This window comes from Parasteatoda tepidariorum, chromosome 2 (assembly GCF_982258835.1).
Source record: "Parasteatoda tepidariorum strain Cologne lab strain chromosome 2, Ptep-v5.0, whole genome shotgun sequence".
Classification (NCBI taxonomy): domain Eukaryota; kingdom Metazoa; phylum Arthropoda; class Arachnida; order Araneae; family Theridiidae; genus Parasteatoda; species Parasteatoda tepidariorum.
Genome location: NC_141756.1, coordinates 51,792,760 through 51,807,302, shown reverse-complemented (window position 1 = coordinate 51,807,302; position 14,543 = coordinate 51,792,760). Strand labels below are relative to the sequence as shown.

Below are 14,543 nucleotides of genomic sequence, written 5' to 3'. Positions count from 1 at the left end.
ATGTGCTCCACTATTAATATACAATAACTTGTTACCGAAAAAAGGGCCCATTAATTGAAATTTTATACTGTGGAGTAAGATTTAAATAGAAAGTTGTATGATAAATTAGAAAACAATATTGAATATTTGTCAAAGAGTAAAATAGGCATTATTTAAAAAAAAAAAAGTTTCGCAAATTTTTCATATATATTTTAAAAAGGTTCGTAAAAAAAGGGCTAAAGAAAAATACAAAAGTTTCTGGTTTCCCAAATAAGGAGAGCATAAGAAAATCATCTATAAAGAAAATCGATAACAATTAAACTGTTTGTTATGACACCTCTAGCAAGGATAAAACAAATATAATTCGATTAAGGAAAAAGTAATTTAAATTCAGATGTTTTAAACCTAAACCAACAATTAAGTACATGAATTTCTTTCAAAATCGCAGGTATTATTTTTTATAAGGTTTCCCTTTTTAAATTGAGAGCAAAAGATAGAAGAACCATTAAGAATATTTAAAAACATTGTTCCTTAATATTTAGTGTAATTAATGATTTTAGAACGCTAAATTCTTAAAATTTAGGAATTTATAAGAAAATACTATGATTATTAAAAAAAATCTGCCTGGATCAAACTATTAGTTCAATGAATAAATTTCTCTGGCGACAGAGTTAAAGTCAGGTAGGCAGTGTTTCCCAAAGTGTGGTACGCGTACCCTCAGGGGTATGGGAACAGTTTAGCTGGAGTACGCGTTCTTATGCGAAATATCTTGCAACAAAGGAAATTTTCAAAAAATTTTATTTGAAAACAAAGCTAGCCATGAAAATTTACGTTTACGTACTTTTCTATTGGCTATTTTTCGCAGTTAACAGTTAATAATTAGTGGTGCCAACAGCCAGTTGTGATTTTTAACTTGAGTGCAATTTTTTTATAGTAAAAAATACATTCATTTTTTTATTAGTGGTACACAGCGTAACGAAAACTTTAGAAAGGGTACACAAAAGTCATAAGTTTGGTAAACACTGGCCTAGGGCATAAACCTTAATACTTTTCTTAAATCAACGCGATACACATTTTATAAAACGCAGAAATAAGAACGGCTGAGAGCATTGCAACTTTCCGTCCAGCTCCATAGTTAGACAAGTTACTATCATAAAATAATTACATTAATATTGTAGTTATCATTAAATTTACTTAAGTTGCCATTGACATATGTTTAGCATATTTTACCACACCACGTGCCAGAAAATATCGATAAAGTAAAAGCCGATATATTCAGACATTGCGGACTCAGACAGGCGTTACTCAATTCCTGACCAGACCACTGAAAAAATGTTTTCTTAGGATGGTTTAGAATCTCTGTCTTTTTCTTGGAGTTAAAAAATCATGGCTGGAATGTTAGAAACGCGTTTCTAAATGCAATTACAAAAAACTCTTAAATGAGATTTTGAAGTTTAAAATAGATCTAAAGGTACACGGAGAAAAAAACTCTGGTAAAATTACCATACTATAATGACATATTTGCTAAAAATAGCATGATTTTCGTTAATAATACCAAAATATACGGTATTTAAACCATTTACTTGGTAATTGTTTCTTTCACATGGTTAAGGTTTACAGGAAATTCTGCTTTTAAGAATTATAGTTCTTACTACCATATATTTAGTAAAAATATACAAAAGTGAAAAGTAAAGAAAAAAATACCGATTTTATGCCTTGCTCTAAACAAGTATCATGATATAATTACCAAATGTTACGACGCTTAAAACATTTTATTACATATTATAAAATTACTTATTGTAATTGCTTATAAAATTACTAGCATTTAAAACAGAGTCAAGCAAAGAAGTGAAGAAAGGTTTGATTCGTTTCTGTGTGTCTTTATGGTGAACAATGCATGTCGTTCTGACAAGTGTGCATGAGTGGTAATGGAGTGCTGCAGGACGCACATCACAGAGATTCGTGGTCATCATTCGAGATGCAGAACTTCTGTCGAAATTTAAGTCCTCTAGTAGAATGCAAGTGGTCGAATTTGAAATTGTTGATAAATTTCACTTGACAATCTAAATTATGCTTAGATAGGTTAAGAAACAATTGAAACAACTATTTCCATTTGACAGTGTTCAGATCATTCAGAAACACTTTAATTAGTAGTTGAAATTTAGATTAAAGACAAATTTCTTTGGGGGGTATGATTCTAAAATCTGCATGTAGTGATCTGGAAACGATAAGAAACTTGAAATGTCATCCAATGCAGAGCAGATTTTAAAATGCTCTAACTATAACTATATTCCTCTAACTATATTCGGCCAGTAGTTGAAATTTTGATTGACCATAAATTTATTGCAGAAATAATATGGCTATAAATTTTGCTTGTGACAAAGTTACCAGGAAATAATTATTATTTAATTTGTCAACAGGCTCGAATGTCTAGATCAGGTTTTAACACTCCAACTTTGTAATAATATGATTATTAATTCTGATTTTATTGGAAAGGATTGAAAGTTACATTGTCGTCAAGCGCTGGGGGGGGGGAAGCTCTCATAACGTAAGCATTCTAATTAATCAGAAAGTGGTCGAAAATTCGACCTGTGATAATGTCGACCTGCAAGTTCCCAACTCGGAGAAGCAAAAAGGAGATGGTGAGGAAGCGAAGCCAAGTGTGGTAACCATTCCACTATCTTTCTCTCTGGCAACCCAGTTGTTTTGGACATTTTTGAAGCTATCGTTGTTGTTGTTGTTGTAGTTCATTTACGTCGCACTAGAGCTGCACAATGGGCTATTGGCGACATCTCTTTGAAGCTATCGTCGTAACTCTCGAACCAAGAGTTAGATATCAGGAATTCTAGTCTAGATGAATCTCAAGCTTCTCTAACTAGTCCACAATGTTTAAAAACTATCAGAAATCTCACGATTGAAAATGCGAGAGTCTCCTGAATTAGGATATCATATTATTGAACAAGAAAACGAGTAAAAGAAAAACTATGGAAAACAACTTACGAATCGATTAACAAAAGTGATATTCATCGTATAACTCTACCTAGTAATATTTTTAAATACCTTTTTGGATGAAAATTTTTGTAAGGAAAAGATTGTAAATTTTGTAAATTGCATAATCGAGTTTTATTGTAGTTGAGCAGAATTTTAAGCAATTATGTCAAAAGGTTTTTAATGCAGGTTTAAATCGTTTTTAAAGAATATTTTTGGAACGATATAAATTCCTAACTAATTATTTTTTATAACATTATTTTACTTCCAGTTCAGATCACATTGTAACAATATCTATTATTATAATATTGTATTACAGTATATGATATCTATTATTGTAATGGATCTTTTTTTCATTTTCAGCAAGCGGTAAGTAGTTTATTTGCTCATATTTATATATATATATATACTCTTTTTGCGGATATAATCGTGTGGGCTGATGAAAAGATTATATCTTTTATTTTCCGGATTTTTTATAACAAATTTATCCTCCCCCCCCAGCTGTTTGTTATTTTTTTAATTATTTTTATTATTTTCCTCCCCTTTCTTCGCATGTCTGTAATTTTCCTTTGTTTTATCTTCATTTTCTTCGTGTTTTTTCGTATTTATTTATTTTGTTATATATATATATATATATATATATATATATATATATATATATATATATATATATATATATATATATATATATATATATATATATATATATATATATATATAGATAGATAGATAGATAGATAGATAGATAGATAGATAGATGTAGATATTTACTCGTTATTGAAGCTCATTCTGTTCCATTTGTGATAAATATTGAAATTGCAGAGAAGAAACAGGATTGATTTTCATTTCTTGGGTCATACTTTTACAACATGTGAGGTTAAAAAAATTCCGAGTAGTAAGACTGTGAAATTGTGGTGTATTTAAAAACTTACATTATTTATATATTGGAAACTTAAAAAAGACAGGTAATTCGAAAATATTAATGAAATAATGTATTTGAGGAATATAAGTTTAGTAATATGTATTTATATATTTATTTATTTATTGTAAACATTAAGCAGTAGCATATATTTTTTTACACATCAGAAACAGACAATAACATGATTATGAACAGGATAAGTTTGTCGCGGAACGAATCGTAATCAATTATGTCAATAAATGAATTAATCAATTATCAATAACTTTTTAATCAATTAGCCAATCAATAAATTAATTAATTAATTTTATCACTCTTTAATAAATTAATCAATCAACTAATAAATTTAATTGAATCGAATGCAGATCAATAACAAAATGACATTTTTAAGAGCATTCCGATACTTGTTAACGAATTTCTTACAAAACTTAATTACTTACAAAACAACGGTTGATGAATTAGACATTGAAGGAAAGAAATTGACCCTGCTATATAAATCAAAGACAGACTGGTCAAACCTGGTATTCAATGTTCGTCTAGCTCCTATTAACACTGTGTGTTCTGCGTCCACGCTATTGAAAGTGTCTAAGTTGATGAAAGACGTTACTGATCATTTTCCTTGAAAATAATACTAGCGGAAAAAGTTGACATGTGTCGAGCTCCTAAAAATAGGCCCGTATTTTTAAAACTCACCTGACGTAAATAAAGAAAACAAAACGGAAAACTAGAAAAACTGCTGTAGTCTTTTTTATATTTACCTTAATTTCCACTGTTTTTTCGTCGTCAACTTTGCAGTTTTTCTTTCAAAACAGTTTTGTTTTTTAATTTTCGTTGGGTTAGACAAGAGAATGGGAGCCTATTTTTAAGCACTCGAAGCATTTCGACTTTCTTTACTTTTATAATTTATCAATCAAATGAAGTGCTTACATTTCAGGTTTATCTACAGTTTCTTAGGATTATTAATTGAGCCGCTCAGAAGCCATTTTTTGATATTTTCTGATTTTTGGAAATTTTGATGAAATAAATAATAATCTTCTTAGTTATTAAAGGATTTACTCGTTGGTTACTTTTTTCTAGGTTAGACAGCCCTTTTTTTAATAGCTTCTGAATATATTGTATAATAATTTCAGAAGCCATTGTAAAGAAGTCCACTTTTTATCAATATTTTTTTACATAAACTTTGAAATAAAAACTAAATTCTTCTTCTTCTTTCGATATTTGTTGGTAACACTGAAAAACAAGAAATTCGTAGTTAGGGTTGCCAGACGTAGTATTTTTAATACTACGGTAGTATTTTTTCACCAAAAAAAGGGGTATGGTATTTTTCGTCGTATTTTTTTAAAATGTGGTATTTTTTTTTTAAAATTTTATTTTCATTTCCTAAAACAAAGAAAAGTGCCACTCTAGTTTTGAAGTAAAAAACAACTTTTGAAATGATCCAACAGTTTATTTTCTATTAGTCACTGTATCTAGAGATGATTGAGAAAAATAAAAGTTCGTTTATACTAGTAGACATGAATTTCTCATCTTTTTCAGCTGCCAAAAGGTATAAGTCCTAAAATTTTTAAGATGCTGTCATTATTTCAATAAATACTTACGTTTTTATTTACACATCCTGTATATATCTTGTTTTTTTGCAGAGTTTACACCTCGAAAAAAGACTTTATACACTTTTCTAATTAAATTAATAAACCAAGAATTTTAAAAACTAATGTATCAAAAAACATTAATTTTCTCAATTGTTGTGTTTTGGACTTAACCGCATTGGCTTCTGAGCGACTCAATTTCATAAATGCTACAGTTCGAAGACTCCAAAATATCGATTTCTCACGAATACATGTGGGAAAAAACAGAACATTTTTAAGACCGCAATTTTATGACTCCCTTCATTCCAGGGTGTCTTTCTCTATAATTTGAGAACCTGAGTATTAATATAATGACGGTCATAAATACAAGCCTAATAAATCCATAGCGTGCATAGAATTCAATATATTGATTTACTTACGTTTCTTCAGTACGTTTAGTTTCTTCAGTAAATTTAGTATCTCGTACACCAGGTCTGTATCCACCCTGGGTATGTTGTTCATGCAATATTTTAGCTGGTTGCTGTTGAGGAGCAGTTCTTTGGCCTCCTTGAAAATTGAATCCAGCACCTAATGGTTTTTGTGGTATATTACCGAATGGACTTCGTTTCCTAGTCATTTCAAATTCATATTCTCTATCAGCATTTTCCTCGGCGACATTAAGGAAGACGCCTACCAACATCTGAACTTCATGTACAAATTCTTCATTTGGACGGAAACCACTTTCTCTGTAAGCGTGTCTCAACGCATCGGTGACTGCTCTTGTTTTCTCTACGACGCTCAAGGCATCGTCGTCGCACTCGGCGACAATAAGCTCGGCGAGCTCGGAAGCGAAAGCTGTCATCAGAGTTTTCTTCTGAGATGGAGGCTCTTTGTGAAGCTTTGTAAACATCGCCATTGCTCTCATCAAGTTTTCTATAATCTCGGTGAAATCTTTGTCCTCGGACTTTCCGAACACTCCGGACGCAATTATATTATCCACAAACAGTTGCGCAAATTGTTCACTCATTTCATCGAAACCCATTACATCTTGATTCCTTTGGGCATGAGATTGTCCAATGCTTAAGATGCATATCGTTATAAATGCTAGTGCCGACCACCCCATGTTCGGCAATCCAGTGCACCGATTTAATGTATTGAAACAAAAGCTTAAAATTCCCTCTTTATATACAGGAATTCAAGCTGTGTAAAATAGTATTATTTATTGCTAATGCGTTGTCTAAAGAGCTACCTTATTGACATTTATTTACTTAAATTTCTTCTTTTCCCCCGTTATAAGGCAATCTCCAAGCTGATTTAAGTGTAAAGTAAATATACATTGATGATGTATTTACTGAGCTGTAGTTTCATGTCTATATCCAAAGCAGATATAGTTAGGGAAAAAATACAAATCTTTATGTGCTAAATCAAGGACATATCATTTACGATCTAAAATAAAATTTGCTATTTTTTTAAAAAATTTATAACCAAGAGTTTCAATACAATAAAAAATTATTTTATTACAAAAGTCAAATCTGAAACTATTATAGGGTAGACATTTTTTTACATTCATAAAGCGCGCACTGAAGATCTTACACGCATTCAATGTAACTTTCCACTCACTTATCAGGTTTTTATTTAGTATAATAAATCTGAACTATTTGATGGACCAACCTGAGATATGCTTATAATAAGTACAAGTGATAATTTATGTTACATAATCAGATAAATACACATATTCTTTCTTTCGTTCTTAAAAAATAAATAATAAATATACCAACAGTCTTGATTATACGATATGAGGTGTTTTAGTACTTAAGTCAAGAGACTGTCAGAAGTTCTAACCCCGTAATTTTTTTCCTATTCTTAATATATTTCAGCATAATTCCCAAAGTAAACACTTAGGAAATAAAAAAAAATTGCTGCAGTGCTAAAAAAGAACTGACAACTTTGAATAACTTTTGATCTATTGATTAGATCTCCACATTCTAGGGCTCAATCTTAATGGTTCGGAGCTTGGACCATTCTCCTGATCAAACTATTATCATCGTATTTCCCAGATACTATTATCATCGTATTATTATCTATATTATGGCAATCAAAAATTCGAATCCGGCAAAAAAGGTGTGTTTATTCAGTACGTTTCTGTGTCTGATTTCGTATCTTAAATTATCGCATGCACTAATTAGTTAGCATATATGAGATAAACCCCTTGAAACATTAAGATCGAGTCCTAGATCATGAAGATCTGATTATTAGAACAAATGTTACTCAGGGTGGTCCTTTCTTTGCGCATTGTACCTCCAAATAAAGAAGGTTTTGAGCAAAAATGGATGTTATCGAATTTTGATTGTATGGCGTTATAACGAATCAAGCTTTTCTGAAGAAACAGCTTTATATATGGGTCATTCTCACGAAAACCGTCATTTTTCAGTTCATAAAATCCCGAAAAAGTAAAGTGAATAAAAAGCTCTGAAACTTTTTATATTAATAGAAATATGTAATGGCATTATAAAGAAAGTATATATCCTATAAAATATACTTAATATTTAAATTAATTAATTTTTTAAATAATTAGTTTATAATTAATTAATTTATAATAATTAATAATTAATTAATTAATTTAATAAATAAATAAATTAATTTATGAAATTAATTTATTAATTTTTTTTATTTATTTTTCAAATTAATTAATAAGTAAATTAATTATTTTCACTATTTAAAAAGTGAGGGAATGACACTAATAGTGAGGGAATGATATTTTATTTTAATACATGTTTTTATCTAAGTTACATCTACCTAAAGTTTGAAAATGATAACATACTAAGATTTATTATAATTTACTCTTGTATATTTAATAGTTTTTACAGGTTTAGAAAATAAAATTGACTGGCACGATTGAACAAAAAAAAATTTAATAATATACTCATCTTGAATCATTCCCTCACTTCAGCGTCATTCCCTCACTTTATACACTAGTGAGGGAATGACGAATTCAATAAAATTTAAAAATAACAGTTAGGCCTAATTAATTTCTGAAGTCAATCACATACAATTATATTCATAGAAAGCAACATATAATTATCCACTTTCTCGATGAAGTTGTATTTTATTTTACTCTAAAAAATGACATGAGGGAATGACAAATGTAAAAAATTTTACCTGGTTTGATTCATTCAAATTTATTCCACAGCAAGGCTTCTTTAAGTTGAAGAGGGAAACATACCGCAATTTTGTTCTATGATGCCAGTTGCTCACTTCTGAAGTTTTTATTAAAATATTTTTATTCTAAGAAGATTGCAAGTGATAAGAACATTGTTGTGAGGGAATGACGCGAAACACTGGGGACAAAGTTTAAAATAATGCTGTGTTAATATTTTTATCAGAAATTAAATTTAAAATTGATTTTCTGAATTCTATATTTTAGTATTCTGAAATAAAAAACACGAATTTGTAAAAAAAAAATTTTTATTTCAGTAACAATTTTTTTCTTTTTTTAAATCAGCAGTGGGGACAAGTGAGGGAATGACATATTGGTATATTTTAATTACCTAAAATAAATAAAAAATAAAAATTGATAATTTTATTTTTATTCTTTTGTTAGCTTGCATTCTGAAGGACACTTTCCCTGAATTTTTTTTTTTTCGTAAGCTGTAAAACAAACATAAAATATACTGGGGACATGAAAATGACTGTTTTTGTGAGAATGACCCATATATATATATATATATATATATATATATATATATATATATATATATATATATATATATATATATATATATATATATATATATATATATATATATATATATATATATATATATATATATATATATATATATATATATATATATATATATATATATATATATATATATATATATATATATATATATATATATATATATGTATATATATATATGTATATATATATATATATATATATATATATATATATATATATATATATATATATATATATATATATATATATATATATATATATATATATATATATATATATATATGTGTATGTGTGTGTGTGTTCATAATACGGCCACTTCGCGAATTGGCCTGCCAGATCGCGAAGTGGCATGGGAGGATCAGCCAAAGTTGGAAGAAAAAATCATTGGCACGTATTATTGGCTCTGTATAACCATAAATTCATTCCTTAATAATTACTAGCTGCGGTACCCGCAGCTAACTGCGGTGGAATGTGGCCATTTGAGACAAAGTAAAAAATAAAATTTTTTAAATTTTAATTTAAAAACCTGTTTGTTTTTTATATTTTTAAATTAGAAGATTTGCATTTTTAAATTAAAAAAGAAAACAAAAGCGGCAATATTAGCAAATAACCTTTTTAATAAAACAAATATTAAAAAATTCTGATCCCAGCGTATCACCCGGTATGTGAAAAAACATACCACTACAATTTTTTTTTCTGTAAAGTAAAAGTTATTAGAAATACTTTTGTATTTCTATACTATATATTTCTTTGTATTTCTTTTTTAATATCTTTTGATATTAAAAAAGTAGTAAAATGGTCAACATAAAAAATTTACCTCTCGCCTTTCGCCGCCTACCGGGCATTCTTGAATGAGCACATCGCGTTTTGCCCGGAACATTGTGGCCATTTCGCGAAATGGCCTGCCAAAGTAGAATATTCACTGATCGTTTCAATTATTGCGCACTTTGGCCGAGAGGTATGGCCAAAGGGCGAAATGGCCGGCAGATTCGCGAAGTGGCCGGACTGCGAGCTTCGTCGCTTTCTGTTATCTTATATATAAAAATATCATGTCACAGTATTAGTGTTTATACTCCTCCGAAATGGCTTGACCGATTTTGATGAAATTTTATATGTATATTCAGTAGGTCTGAGAATAGGTTTATAACTAATTATTTTTTCTTTCTTTGGTCAAATTTTCATTTTTAAGTTAAAACATTATAAACACTCAGTCCAATTTAATTCGAGCTAGTTCAATTAGCAGTTCAATTAGCACTCCAAGAAGAAGAAGAAGACAAGCAATACCCACGCATGTGACCTATGACGTCAGCACTAGCTAATCTTTATCAGCAATACGGAGTATTAAAATTTAGCTAAGTTTCTCTTTCATAACTTAAAATGTTAATTAAAGTTAAGTTAATTAAATACGGAGCTGTATAGCACATCGAATTTGTTGAAATATAATTCTTTCTCATCTATTTTTTTTTTTACTTAACTTGGATTTATTATTTGTTTACGTATTTTACTGTAACCGTGATATATTTTTGTTTTGTGTACCTGGCAACTTCGATGCGTAATAAGTTTGTTCATGTTTTACATGGCTTCGGACCTGTCTTTCTGTTAAGTTTTTGTGTAAATATATAGTGGTAGAATTGAAATATTCGTGAAAGATTCTCGGTGAAAGATTATAGGCTGAGTTACTTAAGAAAATCGGTACTTGACAGGCTTGGCTTTCTCGAAATAGAATGGAAAGAACAGTTGCTAACGTAAACAAATTCCACGTTTCAACAACCAATCAGGATCGAGATATCCACACTACGTCACTTGCAGGTATCCGATTCAAAAAACTTTAGTAATAGTTTTTATTATTTTTTATATTTCTAGCTTAATTTAAAACTTTTGTTCAAACTTCAACAACAACTTCAAAACTTTTTGTTCAAACAACAAATTTCTTAACGAATTACTTTTTTTTTCAAAATAAATCATACATATGTATAAAAAATAAGACTAAAATGTTCAAAAGAACATCACAGCATACTATTCAAAATCATTTAAACAATCTTTATAACAAGAAAGAACTAAAGAAATAACAAAACAAAAAAATCATCTTATTATTTAAATAAAAATCAACTGAAAGGAAATGATTAATAAAACTTTCTGGAATACCTATTTAAACTTTTGTCTTTTTTTTTAGTTGTCTGGTTTAAAAATTCGAGATTTTGCAGTAACATACATTTTATTTTATAACCGTCGTTGAGCAGCCAACCCTATACGGTAACATATACACTCCTCAAAAGTGAAATTGCAACACCAAGATATAATGCACGTAGCGTCATGCAAATTTCAGGAGCGATAGTAGTGAGATGGATATGCAAATGATTAAAAAAACAGACTAATAAAATCATTATAAAGCAATTTATTCAATATCTAATGTGGCCACCTCGGGCAGCTATACAGGCCTCAATCCGGCGAGGCATGCTATCAATGACTCCATTGATGGTTGCCTGAGGTAACCTTTGCCAAGCCATATTTACTGCTGTGCACAGATCATAGATGGTTTGCGCCATTGGTCCTCTGTTCATGCCACGTCCAATGAGATCCCATAGGTGTTCTATGGGATTCAGATCTGGAGAGGCTGCCGGCCAGGGAAGGATGTCAAATCCAGTCAGGCTGTTAAGAGTTCGCCGTGCGACATGCGGCCTGGCATTGTCTTGCTGGAGTACCGTGTTGGGTGCGCCCTGCAACAAGGGCAGAACAACGGGATACACAACTTGTGTGACGTAGCGGTCCGCTGTCAAACTGCCGTGAATGTGTACCAGGGGCGTTCTGCGATCAAACATTATGCCACCCCAAACCATGATGCTCGGTGTAGGACCATTGTGACGCTCGGCGTAATGGGCTGGTTCGTAGCGTTCTCCGGGTCGCCGCCATACCCGTCGACGGCCGTCATTTCTCCACAGACAGAAACGAGATTCATCCGTGAACAATACCCGATGCCATTGGATGGTCCAGGTACGATGACGATGACACCACGCCAGGCGTCTAGCCCTGTGTAAAGCGGTCAACGGTACCCCTGTTGTTAGTATCTGTGCACGTAACTGTACTTCATGCAATCTGTTGCGTATGGTTTGGGTGGGCACAGATCCACCTGCTCCTGAAGGCAACCGGCTTCGGATGGCACGTGCCGTGGAGAAAGGGTCTCGAATAGTCAACTGGTGAATACGCCGGTCTGTGCGCTCTGACGTGCACCTGTGCGCACCACTTCCTCTTCGGCGTGCACGTAGACCTTCCTGAATCCATTGTGTGACACAACGTTGGATGGTACTCACGTTGTGCCCAACACGAGTTGCTATTGCTCGCAGCGACAAACCAAGTTCATGGAGTTCGATAATACGGTCACGTTCCCCGGTCGTTAATTGATGATATTGAGCTCGCCGACGTCTCAGAGGCATTTTCTACGCTTTTTCGGAAGTCGCAAATGCTACGCAAAACCTCAGATGCCGTTTATGAAAAGGGAAAGTTGCTGGCCTTTATAGCCCGAATATGCGTACCACGTGATCAGATGCGTGCCCAAATTTAATCATTTGCATATCCATCTCACTGCTATCGCTCCTGAAATTTGCATGACGCTACGTGCATTATTTCTTGGTGTTGCAATTTCACTTTTGAGGAGTGTATATCGTGATTATTTTTACAAAATTTTTCATTGTTCAATCGTAATCGGAAACCTGCAATTTTTTATACCGATTTTAAGCATTCGATCCACGGTCTATATCTTTCTAAACTTATTTTTGCAACCTCAGTAGCAAAATAGTTTCATAAAGCATTCGAAGATCAATGGGGGAAAACGGCTTATGTCCATGATGTTGATTCTAAAAAAGAGGAATTTCGCGTGTTAGCAGTTACCGTTTTTGAACTGCACGACCCTCTTCACTGTGTAATAACTCTCAAGGAAGCCAATTTTCCGCGTTATTGATTTGTCAAATTAATAATCCTCAAAATGCAACAAATCCAATGGTCATTTTGTGAGAAAATGCACATAAACCGTTCATAGTCATCATAAAACCCAACCAACTCAATTAATGTTGTTTGTATTAAATCAAACAATATGTCAAAAGTGATAAATATGTCAAAAGTGACCTTACAGGGCCAGGGGCGTACATATGACTTGTATGTTGTTGTAATGTATTAAATTAATGTTGTTTAGTATTTTTAAAACTCTGAAGTACATGAATTGTTCTGAGGTTAATTTTTTTTATCATAAAAACATGGTTAGTTGGTAACTAAATTAAGGAGGAATTTTCGGCTAGAGTTGGTTTTTAAATAAACATATTTTTATGTGTTAACATTAAATTAAAAAACAAAAGTATCTACCTAATTTAGAGATTTAGTTGAGAATAATTTAACATATACTGTAAAACGTCAGTTAATATCAGTTGGATTGCTAATGTTTTGGCTTACTTTGTAAATCCACTCCTGCATTTTAATGATAATTCCTTATGAATACATAGGAATTATTTTTTTTTTGCTCATTCTTTAGACGATTTATTAGCAAAACTGTTACTTATCATTTGCTCAGCATATGTAGTAGGGAGAGAAATGAAAATTTAATAGGGAAATGTTGCTTCCATTTTAATAAGTGAAAAAAAAATAATTGAAGCTATGTTCTGAAAACGCTCAAAATTTCACCATCAATTAACTTAAAATCATGCAGGAAGATAACTATTTTTCATTTTACTGCTCAAAAAATAATATTTTTAAAATTAATATTTTTAAAAAAATACTTATTTTTTCCAAAACAACAAACATTTCGCGTATTAGGGAGGTTTGACCCTATGTGAGGTAGATGTATATCTGTATGTTAAATATCTCTGGTGGCATTAAAATGCTACAGGTGAGATTTTTGTATCTTGGACCGCATATACCTAGGTCAAAATATTTTCGTCCCCAAGCGAATTTAATTGGAAAATAAAACTTATAAATCAGTAAAAATTCTGATTCAAAAATTTACATTATGAAAAATGATAGATAGTTTGACATAGAAGAATATTTGAAAACGAGTTTCAAAAATACATAAACTTATAAGAAAGTTCCTTTATTTAGGGAGCAAAGAAATCAAATATTCCCTTTAATAATAATAAAAAAGGGAAAGTTACACTATCTGAAATACATAAGAAAGAATATATTCCATATATCTGTAATATATAATCCCATACTTCAACTAAAATATCTATAACGATAAATTTTCTAAGGTAGCGATATAATTTCATTGCCTTAAATTTTAGAAGAAAGCAATAATTTAAATTTTTCAAAAGACTTCTTGCAATTAAGGTTTTAACCGTTTTTTCTTTTCTAAAGCATTTTTTTCGCT

The 14,543-nt window shown here is 30.9% G+C and overlaps 1 protein-coding gene across 1 annotated transcript in view; it reads right to left on the bottom strand.

Annotated features, from left to right (window-relative positions):
- The window catches only part of LOC107453695 (uncharacterized), a 38,227-nt gene extending 31,517 nt beyond the window's left edge, over window positions 1–6,710 (bottom strand). The window contains exon 1 of the mRNA XM_071177536.1: window positions 5,889–6,710. Coding sequence (XP_071033637.1) covers window positions 5,889–6,571 — 683 coding nt within the window. The 5' untranslated portion in view covers window positions 6,572–6,710. The remainder of the gene's footprint in view (window positions 1–5,888) is intronic.
- Window positions 6,711–14,543: the final 7,833 nt, after the last annotated feature.